General features: G+C 46.4%; 1 protein-coding gene across 1 annotated transcript in view; it reads left to right on the plus strand.

Annotated features, from left to right (window-relative positions):
- tecrb (trans-2,3-enoyl-CoA reductase b) overlaps window positions 1–16,794 on the plus strand; it is a 37,886-nt gene that overhangs the window by 5,671 nt on the left and 15,421 nt on the right. Inside the window, exons 2-5 of the mRNA XM_078429615.1 lie at window positions 8,455–8,505; window positions 11,625–11,676; window positions 12,282–12,326; window positions 15,623–15,726. Of these exons, the coding sequence (XP_078285741.1) occupies window positions 8,455–8,505; window positions 11,625–11,676; window positions 12,282–12,326; window positions 15,623–15,726 (252 nt within the window). The remainder of the gene's footprint in view (window positions 1–8,454; window positions 8,506–11,624; window positions 11,677–12,281; window positions 12,327–15,622; window positions 15,727–16,794) is intronic.

Raw genomic sequence — 16,794 nt, forward strand, 5'->3', positions numbered from 1 at the left:
AAACAGGCCCTTCGGCCCACCGATTCCACATCAATCAGCGATTACCCCATATACTAGCTGTATCCTACACACCAGGGTCAGTTTATGGAGGCCAGTTAACCTACAAACCTGTACGTCTTGGGATGAGGGAGGAAACTGGAGCACCTGGAGAAGTATGGCCTGACACGCCAGTGAAGAGTCAGCTACCACAGATTTAAAATGTTGATAAACAACCTCGGTTCCCTATGAAGAGATGTTGGACAGTGTGGACTTGTATTTCTTGGAATTTAGAAGCATGAGGGGTGACCGTATTCAAACATTTAAGAGAGCTTAATAGGGTAAGTGCTGAGGTATTTTCACTCATGGTAGAGTCACAAACATAGAGATGGTTACAAAATAAGGGGCTGGTTATTTAAACCTGTGCCTAGAATTTATTTTCTTTTGAGGGTAGTGAATATCTGGAATTCTTTGCCTCCCCCAAGGTAGTGGAGGCAAGATTATCAGAGGTGGAGATAGACAAATATTTGAAAGGTCAAGGAATTGAGGGTGTGGGAGGTGGGGACAGAAGAGAAATTGTTTAATTTAGTTTAGAAATACAGTGCGGAAACAGGTCCTTCAGCCCACCAAGTCAGTGCCGACCAGCTATCCCGGCATACGTAACAGTATCCTATACACACTAAGGACAATTTACAATTCTACCAAGCCAATTAGCCTACAAACCTGTACGTCTTTGGAGTGTGGGAGGAAACCAGAGATCCTGGAGAAAACCCATGCGGTCATGGGGAGAACGTACAAACTCTGTACAGACAGTGCCTGTAGCCAGGACTAAACACGGTTCTATGGTGCTGTAAGCGCTGTGATGCAGCGACTCTACCGCTATGCCACCGTGCATCAGCATACATCAGCCACGATCATGTTGCATGGTGGGGCAGACTTGAGGGATCTACTCTTGCTCCCAGTCTATTCATGTGTACCTGAGACATCATGAAGGAGTCCATCTTTGGGATTTAGAAAGCACGTTAATAATGGGACACTGGTCTTGGATTTTATACTCACGTTGAAAATATACTGGGAGGGGAACAAAGCAAGGACATAGCAAAGTTGAAAGAGTTGGCATCAATTCTTGTGTTGAGGAAGCAATTGGGAAACTTGAGGATTTAACCAACTGCACTTTGGACCTTTTCAGCAGATATCCCAGATTGCAGCATGCCTAATTTAGGTGTATAAATCAGAATTCCAGAAACATCAAAAGGTCCACAGTTCCATTGTAAGAGTAATATGAAATGTTGATAATAACTAAATGAGGCCATAAAGCCGTCAAATTATCATGTTCAGTTCTTGGATTTGTTTGGGTTTTATTGTAGACCTTGCTGATGTAATTGGCTTATCAGCACTCTGGTCAGTGTGGATTGGGTGGGCTCAGAGTGCCCATTTCTGAGGTGTATCTATCTGACTGTATTTAAGCTCTGCTTTTACTGCTGTGTCAGGCCATACTTTAGATAATCACCCAGATTTGATTGTTTGGGGGATAACACATCCATATTTTGGGCCGTAAATCTAATCCCATACAGGATAACAGAGTTATGATAGGTTAGAAAAATTTGCACTCTTCAAACTTGAATGGGTTTTGGAGCAGTTTCTGGAGGTATCAGATGACAGCAATGCTTAAATGCTTCACATTCTTACATCCAAATAAGAAGGCTGGGGGGTTAAGCTCCATTCCTGTTTCTTGAGCACATAATCCTCCCGGATTCTCCAGTGGATTACTGAGAGAATGCCACACTGTCGACTTTCTGAAGGGATTTATAATAAAATCCTTTTGATGCCACCAGTATTTTTGATGCAATACTTCAACATGTCACTGGATGGGGGTATTGTATAGATCTGAAAATCATCCTTGATCAACTGACTATTTTACAAACGTGCTGAATGAGTCTTGATTTTTGAAAATTAAAGCAACTGTAAAAGGCCCCGCTGAAGAGGAAAGGTTGAGAGGAATATGGGCCAAATGCGTGCAGGTGGGACTAGTGTAGAAGGGGCATCTTGGTCAGCATGGTCAAGTTGGGCCGAAGGGCAGGTTAAGAGGCTTGGTGGTTTAATGCTCTTGTTTTATTGTGTACTTCTGTGCCATTGACCAGTGATCTCCATTTTTGAATCTCATACCTGTGATGTCTGCTTGGATATTTGTTCTGTATCTCCCATATGAATGTCATTCCAACACTGGGTGAAATTGTGAGCAAATTTTGTTGATTCTCCTCCAAAAAGTTGGTAAAATTATGACAAGATGTCCTTACATTTGTATTTACTCTCAGTGGATTTTCTTTTAGCTGATGGCAGACACCACAGCCTGAATCCACAGTGAATGAAATGATGGTTCATGCTGCTACTTCGGATAAACACACTTGAGTGTGTTTCCTAAAGTATTGAATTATCTCTACACGTTGACCTTTTCCTGCTCTGAGAGGGAATAAACATAATAATTTGGTTACATTGAGAGCAAACACCACATTACCACCCCATTCTAAATATATATTGGCACTGCGTCTGACATTCCCTGCCTGGGGATGTGTTCTGATTAAATGCCTCCTGAATGCAAGGTACCAAACACAACTCAGTGGCAGGACCTAGACTGACCTGAATTTGGAGCAAGACCCTCAGGTACAATGCCTGTCGTGGGCACATATGATAGGAGCCACTACTGAGACATAGCTTCATGAACCTGGGATTTAACTTAATATTGTCTGTTGGGAAGTGGTGAAATATTGGAATATTAGAAAGAATCATGCTTGATTAAGGATGATGTTTCCATATGTATTGCCTTTCCGCTGACTGGCAGCATGCAACAAAAAAGGTTTTCACCGTACCTCGGTACATGTGTCCATAAACTAAACTCAACTCAACAAATGAACAATACATGTGTATGAAAGAATTCCAGATGCTGGTTTAAATCAAAGGTAGACACAAAATGCTGGAGTAACTCAGCGGGCAGGTAGCATCTCTGGAGAGAAGGGAATGTGTGACGTTTTGGGCCGAAACCCTTCTCAGACAAAGGAAGTTGCTGTGGATAACCAGACACAACTCGAGAAGGCAACTCCCTTCTTCACATCCCTCCACCCCTACTCCCAAACCAGCAGCCATGAACATCACTAATTATTTGGCATGGAGCAAAGAGCTGGAGGTTTGTGTGCTTAGATTGACAGCAAAAGAAAGTCTGCAACTTTCTGCCTAAATATCTTTATGCTCATTAGTTGAGTTTAGAGATACAGCATGGTAACAGGCCCTTCGACCCCCCACGTCCACAGCGATCATCGATTACCCGCTCACACTAGTTGTATGTTATTTCACTTTTGCATTCACTCCCTACACACATTCACTCCCTACACCCTTACAGTGGCCTATCAACTTTCAAACCCGCGTGTCTTTGGGTTGTGGGAGGAAACCAGAGCATCCATAGGAAACCCACACAGTCACGGGGAGAACGTGCAAACCAGCACAGACAGCACTCGCGGTCAGGATCGATTCCGGGTCTCTGGCTTTGTGAGGCAGCAGCTCTACCCACTGTGCCACCCATAATTGTCTTAAACACTGATTCAAATTGTTTAAAGGCTTTAAAGCATGCACTGGAGCTGAATGGTTCTTTTTTTGACCCGTGTTATGAAGACTTTAACAAACGTCATAGCTCCACGTGTCACACCTACCCCCCCCCCCCCCCCTTAGATTATCTCCAGAGGTACTTTAACAACATCTCGACCCGAAACCTCACCCATTCCGTCTCTCCAGAGATGCTGCCTGACCGGCTGAGTCACTCCAGCATTTTGTGTCTAACAACGAATTGTATGATCTGCTCTCGGAGGCAAAGTAAAGCACTGGGTAGCTTACTGTTTGGTGATTATGGAGCCAGCCGTTGCTGGTAAAGTCCAGTACTCCTCTACCTTCTGGTCTCCCCGTGAAGAACGGTTGTGTGACAATCAGTCTTCTCTGTTTGTACTGCCCACTGCATTCGTTCCTGCCTGTAGGTTCTATTAATAGATTCAACACAAGCCTAGCTCAATGCTCAGTTTTAACAGCTGCAAATAAGGTGCGAGCATTTGCACATTAACGCGGACCCGACTTGCATTCATGTCATCTGTCACCCAGGCTCTACACATCCCTGACTGCATCTGCAGCCATTTTGAGGAGTGAGGTGTCAGCCTAGATCCAGTAGAAATCCTTTTTTCCCTTGAGCCCAGTGGTGTATAACACATCCAACCTTAGAAGGAAACCATTCAGTCCATTGAGTGCATGTCAGCACTTTCAAAGAACCATTTACCACCATGCCCCTCCTCCCCCGCATGTCCCTGCAACCTTTCTTAGATATTTACTTGGATTCTGCTTGAAGACCGCTGCTGAATCGCTATCCATTGCCCAATTGGCCAGCGAGTCTCGAACCCTGACACTATTAGATAAGGTAGATGGCGGGGAACTTCTTCCACTGGTGGAAGGTTCAACAACGAGGGGACATAGATACAGGGTAAGGGGAGGGAGGTTTCGGGGGGATGTGAGAAAGAACTTTTTCACCCAGAGGGTGGTTGGAGTCTGGAACTCACTGCCTGGGGTGGTGATGGAGGCGGGAACACTCACAACGTTTAAGAGGCATTTGGATGGGCACTTGAAATGCTACAACATTCAGGGCTACGGTCCAAATGCGGGAAAATGGGATTAAAATTAGACTGTGTTTGGTAACGGGCGGCACGGGCACGATGGGCCGAAGGGCCTCTTTCTGTGCTGTAGGACTCTATGACTCTATTAAGAATGATTCTCCTCTGATTCTTTCTCTTTAAATCTGTCTCCCCTGGTTGTAGATCATCCAACCAATGGAGACTCTGCAGCTTAAATTCCTGCAGCTTCAGCAAAGAAAATGTGCACAAGTCCCAAATTGCTGATACAGCTTGTGGGTTCTGATGCCAGCATCTATCCACCAATCCAGCAATGCCAGGAATAGCCCTCGACATCCTCCAAGAACAAGTAATTCAAACCGGCCGGCTCAGCAGGCAAGGGATTAGTAATTAATAATTAGTCACAGGATAAATAAATGGGCGGGCTGAGCCTAATGGGTCACTGATTGCCCATTGACTGTGTTGACCTATTTCCTAGCCCAAGCCCTGTTCTAGTTTAGAGTAGGAAAATAAACTGCAGATGCTGGTACAAATCGAAGGTATCACAAAATGCTGGAGTAACTCAGCGGGTCAGGCAGCATCTCAGGAGAGAAGGAATGGGTGACGTTTCGGATCGAGACCCTTCTTCAGACTAATGTAGTTTGGAAGGTTCTGCAGCTAGATTGGCCGAGGATACAGTTATCAGATGTCCCCTGCTGACTGTTTTTTTCAGTGAGCCTGTCTCATGCTGGCAACGCTGACCATCTGTGAGCAGACACTGAGCCTCCTGGCAGACCATGGTCTTGTGCTAATGGAGAATCGGAGGTTGACTTCTTCGTGTTTAATTTGTGTGCAGTTCGTTGAGGGAGTTCTGGTGGAATTGATCATGTTTGCTTGGTAGACTATTCTTCGTATTGTGATGGCCAAGCTTCCAATATGATTTTGTTCAAGTGTGCTTGCTTGGGTCAGTCATTATAAGTCACAATCATCCTTTAGTGATCATAGGCTAAGGAAATCTGCCTTTGATCCTGGACTGATTGTCAACTTACCATTCAATAACAGAATATACACAGATGATCCCACGGAAACGTCATAATTTGGTGGACCTGCTACGTTGGCCTTGATAAAAGACATTATTTGACTAATTACTTCCACTTTTTTTGCTCCACCTCCACTGAAAATTTTCCAGTGAACATTCTGGCTAATCTTTAGTCAGAGGATGGTGAATCTGGAATACTTTGCCACAGAAGGCTATGGAGGCCAAGTCAGTGGATATTTTTAAGATAGATCGATTCTAGATTAGTACAGGTGTCAGAGGTTATGGGGAGAAGACAGGAGAATGGGGTTAGGAGGGGGAGATAGATCAGCCATGATTGAATGGTGGAGTAGACTTGATGGGCGAATGGCCTGATTCTGCTCCTATCACTTATGACCTTATGACAATGGTGACAGGAAATTACCCTGCATGATTCCCCACTGACCCCCTCAGCCAATATAAGCCAGTCCAGGGAACATCATCCTTGATTATTTTTCAGGATCAGACTGTTCACTGGCAAGCCTAGTGTTTATTGTCTATCCCTGCAGAGACCCAGCCTGGGTTTTCCAGCACTTTGTTTTTTTGCTCAAGATCACAGCAACTTGAATCTCCTCAATGTTCTCGTGCCAGCGTTCCTCTTTGCTGCCATTCCCAGGGATTGTGGTGCATAAGCCTCGTACTTGGACTCAGTAGGTATGAATCTGCCAGGCTATTGTTTGACCACTCTGGGAAAGTTCTCCCAAATTAGTCAATCCAATTTGAAAGTTGTTGGGAGCTTTTCTTGAGGTAGGGAGCAATGCCGTGGCCAATCCTAGCCAGTCTATCTGCTTTCATCCTTCATTTTTGGTGTGTGTGTGAGGCAAGTGTTAGCGTGGGGGAGGCAGCCAGCATAGATCAGATTGACCGAATAGCCTGGGTGTGGGCAGCATGTTCTATCAAGTTCTCGTCGAAGGGGAGACCCAGCGGGGGGTCGCTGAGAAAGAAGGGGGGGGGGGCAGCAGGGGGTCGCTGAGACAGAAGGGGGGGCCCGGCAGGGGGCCGCTGAGAATGAAGGGGGATCCCGGCAGGGGGCCGCTGAGAATGAAGGGGGGGCCTGGCAGGGGGTCGCTGACAATGAAGGGGGGGGGCCGGCAGGGGGTCGCTGAGACAGAAGGGGGGGCCCGGCAGGGGGCCGCTGAGAAAGAAGGGGGGGGCCAGCAGGGGGCCGCTGAGAATGAAGGGGGGTCCCGGCAGGGGGCCGCTGAGAAAGAAGGGGGGGCCAGCAGGGGGTCGCTGAGACAGAAGGGGGGGCCCGGCAGGGGGCCGCTGAGAATGAAGGGGGATCCCGGCAGGGGGCCGCTGAGAATGAAGGGGGGCCTGGCAGGGGGTCGCTGACAATGAAGGGGGGGGGGGCCGGCAGGGGGTCGCTGAGACAGAAGGGGGGGCCCAGCAGGGGGCCGCTGAGAATGAAGGGGGTAGGTCCGGCAGGGGGCCGCTGAGAATGAAGGGGGGGGAGGCGGCAGGGGGCCGCTGAGAATGAAGGGGGGGCCCGGCAGGGGGCCGCTGAGAATGAAGGGGGGGCCCGGCAGGGGGCCGCTGAGAATGAAGGGGGGGCCCGGCAGGGGGCCGCTGAGAATGAAGGGGGGGAGGCGGCAGGGGGCCGCTGAGAATGAAAGAGGTGCCCGGCAGGGGGCCGCCTGGTTCCACGCACAGCGGCGGGTCTGGTTCGCCACTGCAAGCAGACGGTGAGTCTGTTCGATGAACTTTGTGTAACTTTATCAGTGCCAGAAATGTGGCGACTCTTGTGTACTGCCGAGGTGAGGTCTGCTGTATGAGTTTACCAGGTTGTATGCAGAACAAAGCATTTCACTGTCCCTAGGTACATGTGACATTGAATATCTAGTGCAGCGGCCCATGGAGACCTGTGATTTTGTACGTTCCTCTGACTATCAGTCCCCTTGTGCTTGAAACTCTTTTCCTATTCTAGAAGGGTTGGCACTCTTCATGAATTGCTGTGTCTGACAGGGATTATCTTTGCGTGACCTCTTTCCCCTTTCAGGCTGGGGTGTGAGGTTAATGCTGTTGATTCCTGATTCGTGGCCAAAATCCTTGCCTGATCTGCCGTTGTCTGGTCTCTCAAGTGTCCTGACTGGCTGGACATTGCAGGATGTCTGAAGAAGGGTCTCCACCCGAAAAGTCACTTATTCCTTTTCTCAATAGACAATAGGTGCAGGAGTAGGCCATTCAGCCCTTCGAGCCAGCACCGTCATTTAATGTGAACATGGCTGATCATCTTCTCCAGAGATGCTCCCTGACCCGCTGAGTTACTCCAGCTTTTTGTGCCTACGGTTTAATCCAGCATCTGCGGTTCCTTCCAATACTTTACACGATGTTTATTAGTTTACAAAAAAAATGATATGGATAGGTTCCTCGGGTTTGCCAAGCCCTCTGTCCCAGATGTTCTGGTGTTTGCTTATTAATTAGATTATATTTAGTTGGAGTCAGAGTTCAGATTCCAGGGCTATCAGGTTTCACCTTCTCTGAGTGGTCTCCTTTTTACAGCTGCCTTGTCGAGATGCAACAGATATCTGGGTTTCATCCCTGCTGCCCGTGACACGGGCAGGAGCAGTAACCTGATTTGTCTGTTAAGTCTCTTAAAAAGAAGACCGGACTGATTAATGTTTTAGAGTTGACCAGACTGCGATGACTAAGTACATGAACGTGATGTTGCCGGAGCCAGACCTGCTGATGACCAATGGCTTATTTTTTGCCAATCGCCCCATAAAACCACAGAAGAAATCTAAAAAAGCTTGTGTTTTCTTTGAGGTGGAGATCTTGGATGCCAGGACCAAGCAGAAGCTCAGCTTTCTGGACAAGGTAAGCACGTGCCTTTCCTTTAACTCCATGCAAAAAAATATACATGTCGACACTCCGTTAAAACATGTCAATCCCATATGTCACCCAACGTTTTGCATCGATACAGTACTTTCATTGGGAAATCTAATTCAAATCAGTACCCTGTAATGTCTGTCTTTTATTAGTCTCCTCAAATTGTGCTAGTGATCAATTCGCAATCAAGATGCCTCGGTACACAGGTACTCCCCAGGTTGCGATGCTTCGACTTGCGATAGTTGGACTTTGCGATGGTGCAAATGGCAGGGACCCGTAGCGAGCCGCCGCTCGCTTCCGGACACGTGATCACGCGTTTTCAATGCGTTTCGACTTACGATACTTTCGGTTTCCGATGGGTTTGTTGGAACGGAACCCCATCGGAAGCTGAGGAGCACCTGTAGGCACTGGCAGCTAGCGCAGTGACGTTTTCAGAGTGTTTGCGAGGTTAGTTGTAAAAGGAATCATGGAGGGAGGATGGCATACCCTTCCCTTAAGAGCAGACGTTTTATAGGAGAAATTATGGAATAAATAAATAAAGAGCACGGGCAGAAAGAATAAACCTTTGCACCGGCAGAAGAGGCAGTGTACCTCAGACAGAGTTCTATTGATTGGCAGAGTTAATGCTTAGTTCTGAACTACCTTAGATAAAGCAGATTAACCAGGAACCTTCAAAGGGGCATTGGCTAAGTGCTTGGGAAAAATATTTAGATGGTTGCAGGAAAAAAATGCATATGGGATTCATTGATAAATTTCCCAAAGAGCAAATCCAAGTTGATTAGCCTTCCTGTTGTTATCTCTTCAAGATTCCTGATAGAATCTAGGTTTGCCCTGTGGCTTTTGTTTGCTTTCATAGTTTGCCTATAGACTACTCTAAACATCCTACCCCTCCACCCCTGATGTGACCTGCAGCACTTCCAGTCACTGCACTGAAGAGTTTGTTTTGAGCGGTGCTAAGAAGTATCAATAACTGGCATGTGTCCATCTGCAAAAGACCAAAGGCACTGGGAGGCCATTCTATCAATTTTCAACTTCATTCATTTCTTCTCACATGGAAGGTCCAACTCTATCTACACTTGTGCTGCTTCAGGGATGCAGCCAACATAATCGAGGACCTTTTTCACGCCAGATATTCCCTTTTTTCCCCTCTCCCGTCAGGCAGAAGATACTAAAGCTTGAAAGCAGATTCAGGAAAAGCATCTTCCCCTCTGTAATCTGACCACTGATAAACAATGGGTGTAGTCCCAATCTTCCAACCTACCTCGTGGCAGACATTGGACTTTTTTTCTTGACAAAGAACGCTTCAATGCTGTAAAACTACATTCTGCAAGCTGATACTTTTCTCTTTGTCCTACCTGTTGCGTTACCTGTATTTGTGTGTGGCTTGATTGTACTCCTGAATAGACTGGCTAGAATGCAAACATAGCAGTACACGTGACAACAATAAACCAATGGCAAAAGTGTGAGGTTATCTGATCCACCCTGTTAATATCTCTTGATAATAATAATGGGCATCTTGGTTGGCATGGACGTGTTGGAACGAAGGGCCTGTTTCTGGGCTATATTACTCTAGCCCATGCTACAACTCTCCTAGCCTGTTGCCGTTCCCATCCTCCTTTTTTATTTGATTCTGGACATACATCAATCCATGTGCCAGTATATGTGCCATTTCTAGATTTTAGATTTAGAGATACAGAGCGGAAACAGGCCCTTCGGCCCACCGGGTCCGCGCCGCCCAGCGATCCCCGCACATTAGCACTATCCTACACACACTAGGGACAATTTTTACATATTACCCAGTCCATTAACCTACATACCTGTACGTCTTTTAAGTGTGGGAGGAAACCGAAGATCTCGGAGAAAACCCACGCAGGTCACGGGGAGAACGTACAAACTCCGTACAGACGGCGCCCGTAGTCAGGATCGAACCTGAGTCTCCGGCGCTGCATTCGCTGTAAGGCAGCAACTCTACCGCTGCGCCACCGTGCTGCCCTAGGAGCTTTCAGGAGCTTATAGGCAGATATTGACTGAGGGTAGAGACAAAATGCTGGAGTAACTCAGCGCGTCAGGCAGCATCTCTGGACAGAAGTAATAGGTGATATTTCGGGTCGAGACCCTTCTTCAGACCGAAGGTAAATGGTCGGTGGAATTCTTGGAAAGAACCAATCTAGATTCACATAACATCTAATCTCTGATGACAGCATCAGTCCCAAAGCGTATCGTAATGTAGTAATTCTAAAATATTGGCTTTCTGGCACCTTAGGAATAAGACAAGGTAAATAATTTGGTTTGGTTATGAGTTGAGGGATGCAGATTGGCCAGTCACATGCTGACTGGTTATAACTTGCCTAAAATAAAAATGTCATTTGGTTGTTTTCTTGAACCTGCCCCATTACGTAACGCGTTTCCCAAATCGCTAGTCTGATTTCATGAGTTCAGCATTTGTTGGCGCTGGCCGCTTTATGCTTGCTCGGGGCCGTGAAGTAAATACTGGCAGGACTGGAGATTGTTTTTCACCTCTCTTCTTACAACTACGTTCCTGCATCAGTGCCAGCCTCTAAAGTGAATCCACTTGGCGCGGGATTCATGCCAGTATGAAGAGTGAAGAGTCCTGGGGAAGAGAGTTTCATCCTTTGATTCTTTTGCTGTTGACATCTGCCTCATAAGTGCCTCACTCCCAACCCATGCACTCTATCCCAGGAGATCATTTGGGATTCTCAGTGACCTGTTTCTCACGGAGGCCTTTGATCCATATTTAGTGTTGGTTCAACTGATCTCGACAGGAGGGTGTCAGAGTTGGAGGAGTGCAGAGTGCATTGATTGGTGCTGCTGCTTTTAGATTCAGAGTCCCTTGACCAGAAAAGTTTAACATTAAATGTGCAAACCTCAGACAAGCACGTGTCCTTTAGTTTAACATTAAATGTGCAAACCTCAGACAAGCACGTGTCCTTTTCACCTCTGTCGCAGGTGCCGTAGCAAAATAGTTGGTCCTTGTTTCCAGGATTTTGTGTCACCAATGGTATTTATTTTGATTTCCCTAGCCCGAATGCCCATCACTGTGGAAGCTGAGTGATCTATTTGCACTAACTATTGAAATCTTTCAACAGGTGGAGCCAAATGCCACGATCGGAGAGATCAAGGTTATGTTCCATAAGAACAGTGAGTAGACTTTACTTTAGATTTTAGAGATACAGCGCGGAAACAGGCTCTTCGGCCCACCGAGTCCACGCCGACCAGCGATCACTCAGTACACTAGCAATATCCTACACACGAGGGACAATTTACAATTTTACCGAAGCCCATTAACCTAAAAAACTTGAAAGTCTTTGGAGTGAGGGAGGGAAAATGGAGCACACGGAGGAAACCCACACGGTCACGGGGAGAACGTACAAACTCTGTACAGACAGCACCCATAGTCAGGATGGAACCCGGGTCTCTGGGGCTGTAAGGCAGCAACTCTTGAGAGAAGGAATGGGTGACGTTTCGTGTCAAGATCCTTCTTCAGAGGCTGACACTCCAAAATTATGCTGTTTCTACCCAAAATAATGGAATGCCTGAGATTCCGAACCAACAGTTTTGAGGTTGATGAAAGAGTGATATAAGGATTGTGTTTGCAACTGTTTGAATTTAGTGGGGCTCCATTAGACAGTGGAGATGGTAATGATTTTCCAGTATTTTTAAGTTGGCCACTTTTACCTGTAAGATGTAAACTCATCATCTGCAATGGAGATATGTATTAATGATAACTGTCCCTTGTGTTTCAGATGCACAATGGTACCCCGCCAGGCAATCCATCAGGCTGGACCCAAGTAAGTCACAAACCAGCTTCTCCTGCAGGGAGGTAGACACAAAATGCTGGAGTAACTCAGCGGGTCAGGCAGCATCTCAGGAGAGATGCTGAGATGCTGCCTGACCCGCTGAGTTACTCCAGCATTTTGTAACTACCTTCGATTTTAACCAGCATCTGCAGTTTTTATTTCCTACACATTCTCCTGCAGGGAGCACGGTACACTGCTTGGTGACTATCCCAATGCTGTGGTATCAGGGGTGGCATTACATCTAGCATTGCCATCTGTATATCCCAAGCCTTGTCGCATCCAGGCTTCCTAGTGATCAAAACCACAATGCTCCAATGAATCACCAAGTATGAAAGGTTGTCTATAACATTGTGGTGCCGTGCTGGTATTCCAATACTGTCTGATCTCTTGAGGATGATTCCCAGGGGCAGGCAAGCGCTAATTCACCAGAATGACACTGGAGACGTTATGAAGCAGAAGGTAGACACAAAATGCTGGAGTAACCTTTGCCCCGCCCCGTCCCCTGACATCAGTTTGAAGAAGGGTCTCGACCCGAAAAGTCACCCATTCCTTCTCTCCAGAGATGCTGCCTGTCCCGCTGAGTTACTCCAGCATTTTGTGTCTACCTTCAATTTAAACCAGCATCTGCAGTTATTTTTCCTAGAAGTTATGAAGCAGGTCACTTACAAGCTTTGCATTCCCTTGAACACTTGGTAAATCCACTCAACCTGGATTAAAATTGAAGTATAGAGGGAATGGGACTGGATTGAGGTCTGTCTGGAAGCACTGCATACAAAGCATGGTGGAAACCTGAGATACTCTTTCCCCCAAAAGCTGCAGAACTGGGTGTCAGTGTCAAATTCAGACCACTTTGGTTTTTTGTTTGGTTGGGTAAAATATTAAAGGATATTGAACAAATTAAATAAATGGAGTTGTGATATTGGTCAACAAGATTTAGAGGGATATGGGCCAAACGTGGACAGGCGGGACTGGTGTCGATCTTGGTCGGCATGTGCAATTTGGGCCGAAGGGCCTGTTCCCACGCTGTATGACTATAACAAGAATGCAAAGTGGGGTAAAGATTTTTCCTCTTTGCGATCTGTGAGGAGTCTGAATTTAACCAGACTTGGAGGTTGGGCTGTGCTGAATGGCAGTGGAAGAATTGTGCGACTATGCTAATGGTTCCCCAGCAGCCAGGGAATTACAACCAGTTGTGTGCATGTACGTGTGTCTTTCATTTTGCAGTGTGTTTCTCTGTGTGGTCTGGTGGAATTGGCCTTTGTAGTTTCGTAAAACACCTGCCCCCTGACTTAATATTGTTGCCACTGTCAGCTATTGAAGTGGTGGTGATTAGACTAGGCTGAACTTGAGCTTGGAACTACAACGTAATCTGCTGCTTAAACCAAGATCCTATATCCAGAAAACTAGACCAACTATTGGATCTGTGTAGGAAGGAACTGCAGATGCTCGTTTAAACTAAAGATAGATACAAAATGCTGGAGTGACTCAGCAGGACAGGCGGTATCTCTGGAGAGAAGGAATGGGTGACGTTTCAGGTCGAGACCCTGAAGAAGGGTCTCGACCCGAAACGTCACCCATTCCTTCTCTCCAGAGATTCTGCCTGTCCCGCTGAATTACTCGAGCATTTTGTGTCTACCACAATTGGATAGATACACAATGTAAATTGTATGTGTAAAAGTACTCGTCGGGCATGATTTTAAAAAATAGATACTTAAGTGCTGGAGTAACTCAGCAGGTCGGACAGCATCTCTGGAAAACATGCGGAGGTGACGTTTCAGATCAGGAACCTTCTTCAGATGTTCCGACCCAAAATGTCACCCGTCCATGTTCTCCAGAGATGCTGCCTGACATGGTGAATTACTTCAGCACTTTGTGTCTTTTTTTTGTAAACGAGCATCTGCAGTTCTTAATTTCTTCAAGCATGATTGATGGAGTAAATTAATCAGACATTGCCAGGAATTGTGCCACTGTTTGCAGCTGGCTTTTATTGTTTTTGTGAAAAAATGGATTAGCCCATTTATTTTAAATAGTATCTTTGCATTGTTGTTTAAAAAAAAAAAACTGTGCGTCTACATTCCTTCTTCGGAGTAGCTCGAGCTGAGAGGGTGGGCCTCTTGGCGTCGACGAGAGTTCTTCTTTAGAAGTGTTTACAAGACAGCAGAGGGTTCTCAACACTTCCAGAGCTCCAGCCTTAATTCCTCCTACAATCCCCAGGGCCAAATTGAATCAAAGCACAAGCTATAGGAAATGGGCAGGGCAAAGAACCCATTGTCCAGAGACAGACACAGAGTGCTGAAGTAACTCAACGGGTCAGGCAACATCGCTGGAGAAAATAGATAGATGACATTTCTTCAGACTGATTACAGTGGGAGAGGGGGAGAAAAAACTGCAAGCGGAAAGGGGATGGAAAAAACACAGCCATCAACAGATGACCTTGGGCTAAGAGGTTCCCTGATAGGCAGATTGTTGGACAAAGGTTTGTTGTAGAAAGCGGGTGTGAGCCCAAAAGGGATACACAGCTGCAATGGAGGAAACCTAGGACGGAAAGTCTGAAGAAGGGTCTCGATCCGAAAAGTCACCCATTCTTTACCTCCAGAGATGCTATCTGTCCCGCTGAGTTACTCCGGCATTTTGTGTCTATACACAGTTGCAAAGTGTGAAGATAGTGAAATGATTTTTGGTGGGTGGGGGGAGAAACTGGTGCAGTCAGCCAGGGTTCAGGAGTAGCCTCCAGACCGGTCCCACCACACATTTTCCAACACTGCAGCAGTGTTTGACAAAATACTGATGTAAAACAGCAGGACAATCTGGGGAGGTCCAATGACAGAACATAGAGCAAAGAACAGTACAGCACAGGAACAGGCCCTTTGGCCCACAATGTCTCTGCTGAATATGATGCCATGATAAACCGAGCTTATCTGCCTGCATGTGATCCATATCCCTGTTTCCTGCATTATCATGTGCCTATCCAAAAGCCCCTCAAATGCCATTATTGTATCTGCTTCCACCACCTTACAGCGCATTCCAGACACCCGACACCCTCCACCCTCTGCGTAAAGAAAATGAAATTTCCCCACACGTCTCCTTTAAACTTTGCACCTCTCACCTTAAAGCTATGCCCTCTAGTCTTTGGTATTTCCACCCTAGTTTAAGCCATCTACGTGTAGAAGAGATGGAGAGGGTTGATCAATGACCTCTTCCCTGAGCTTTATTATGTTATGCGGGGAACTGAGAGGGAGCAGTTTGGTTGGGGCAGTTTTAGTTATCTCTCTTGTTCCATATTACAGAAGGGAAGTCACTGAGGGACGAAGAAATCTTGCAGAATCTCCCTGTTGGTACCACAGCTACTCTTTACTTCAGAGACCTTGGTGCTCAGATTGGGTGGGTCACGGTAAGTTTTTAATAACATTCGTGCTTCAGCCACTAATGTTGTCAGGCCTGTTTCGTGATGCATAACTCTGTGAATCTAGTAACTGATTCGTCACCAGTAAGTGCAGATGGACCCTTTTGTTTAACAGCTTGTTCAAATTACGGCACGTCCAACATTGGACTGGAGCCAGTCTGGTTTATGTGTTCTGATCCGGGGTGAAAGATAATCACAACTTTCCTCAGGACTGATACCAAACAATGCTTTACCATGGCAGCACAGTGGCGCGGCAGTAGAGTTGCTGCATTACAGTGCCAGAGGTCTGGGTTCGATCCTGACTATGGGTGCTGTCTATACAGAGTTTGTACGTTCTCCCTGTGATGGTGTAGGTTTTCTCCGGGTGCTCTGGTTTCCTCCCACACTCCAAATACGAACAGGCTTGTAGGTTCATTGGTAAAAAATATAAAATTGTCCCTCGTGTGTAGGACAATGTTAGTGTACAGGGTGATCGCTGATCAGCATGGGCTCAATGGGCCTGTTTCTGCGATGTATCTCTAAAGACTAAAGTAAAGTTATGATCCCATATAATTATTGTGTTCAGCTGTTTACTTATCAATTCTGCATCCAGCCCAGAGATACGTGGTCGAAGATAGAGACAAAAAGCTGGAGTAACTCCAGTAACTGGAGGGTCAGACAGCATCTTTGGAAAAAAGCAATAGGTGATATTTTGGGTCGAGACCATTTTTCAGACTTCTTCAGAGTCTTAAGAAGGGTCTCGACCCAAAACGCCTCCTATTCCTTTTCTCCAGAGATGCTGTCTGACTCACTGAGTTACTCCAGCTTTTTTTGTGTCTATCTTCAGTTTAAACCAGCACCTGCAGTTCCTTCCTGCACACCAGAGATAAGTGGTGGTGGCTGAGGCAAGAATATTCTCCAAAACACTGACCTCCTGCCCGACTTTGAATAGACTTGTGAGATGTGTAACATCCAGCTAGTATCTGTTCTGAAGGGCAATGCCATGAGGGCAATATAGTGACAGAGCTAATAGAGCTGCTACCTCACAGCATCAATGATCCAGGTTCAATCCTGACC

The sequence above is a fragment of the Rhinoraja longicauda genome, chromosome 37, assembly GCF_053455715.1.
Source record: "Rhinoraja longicauda isolate Sanriku21f chromosome 37, sRhiLon1.1, whole genome shotgun sequence".
Lineage (NCBI taxonomy): Eukaryota > Metazoa > Chordata > Chondrichthyes > Rajiformes > Arhynchobatidae > Rhinoraja > Rhinoraja longicauda.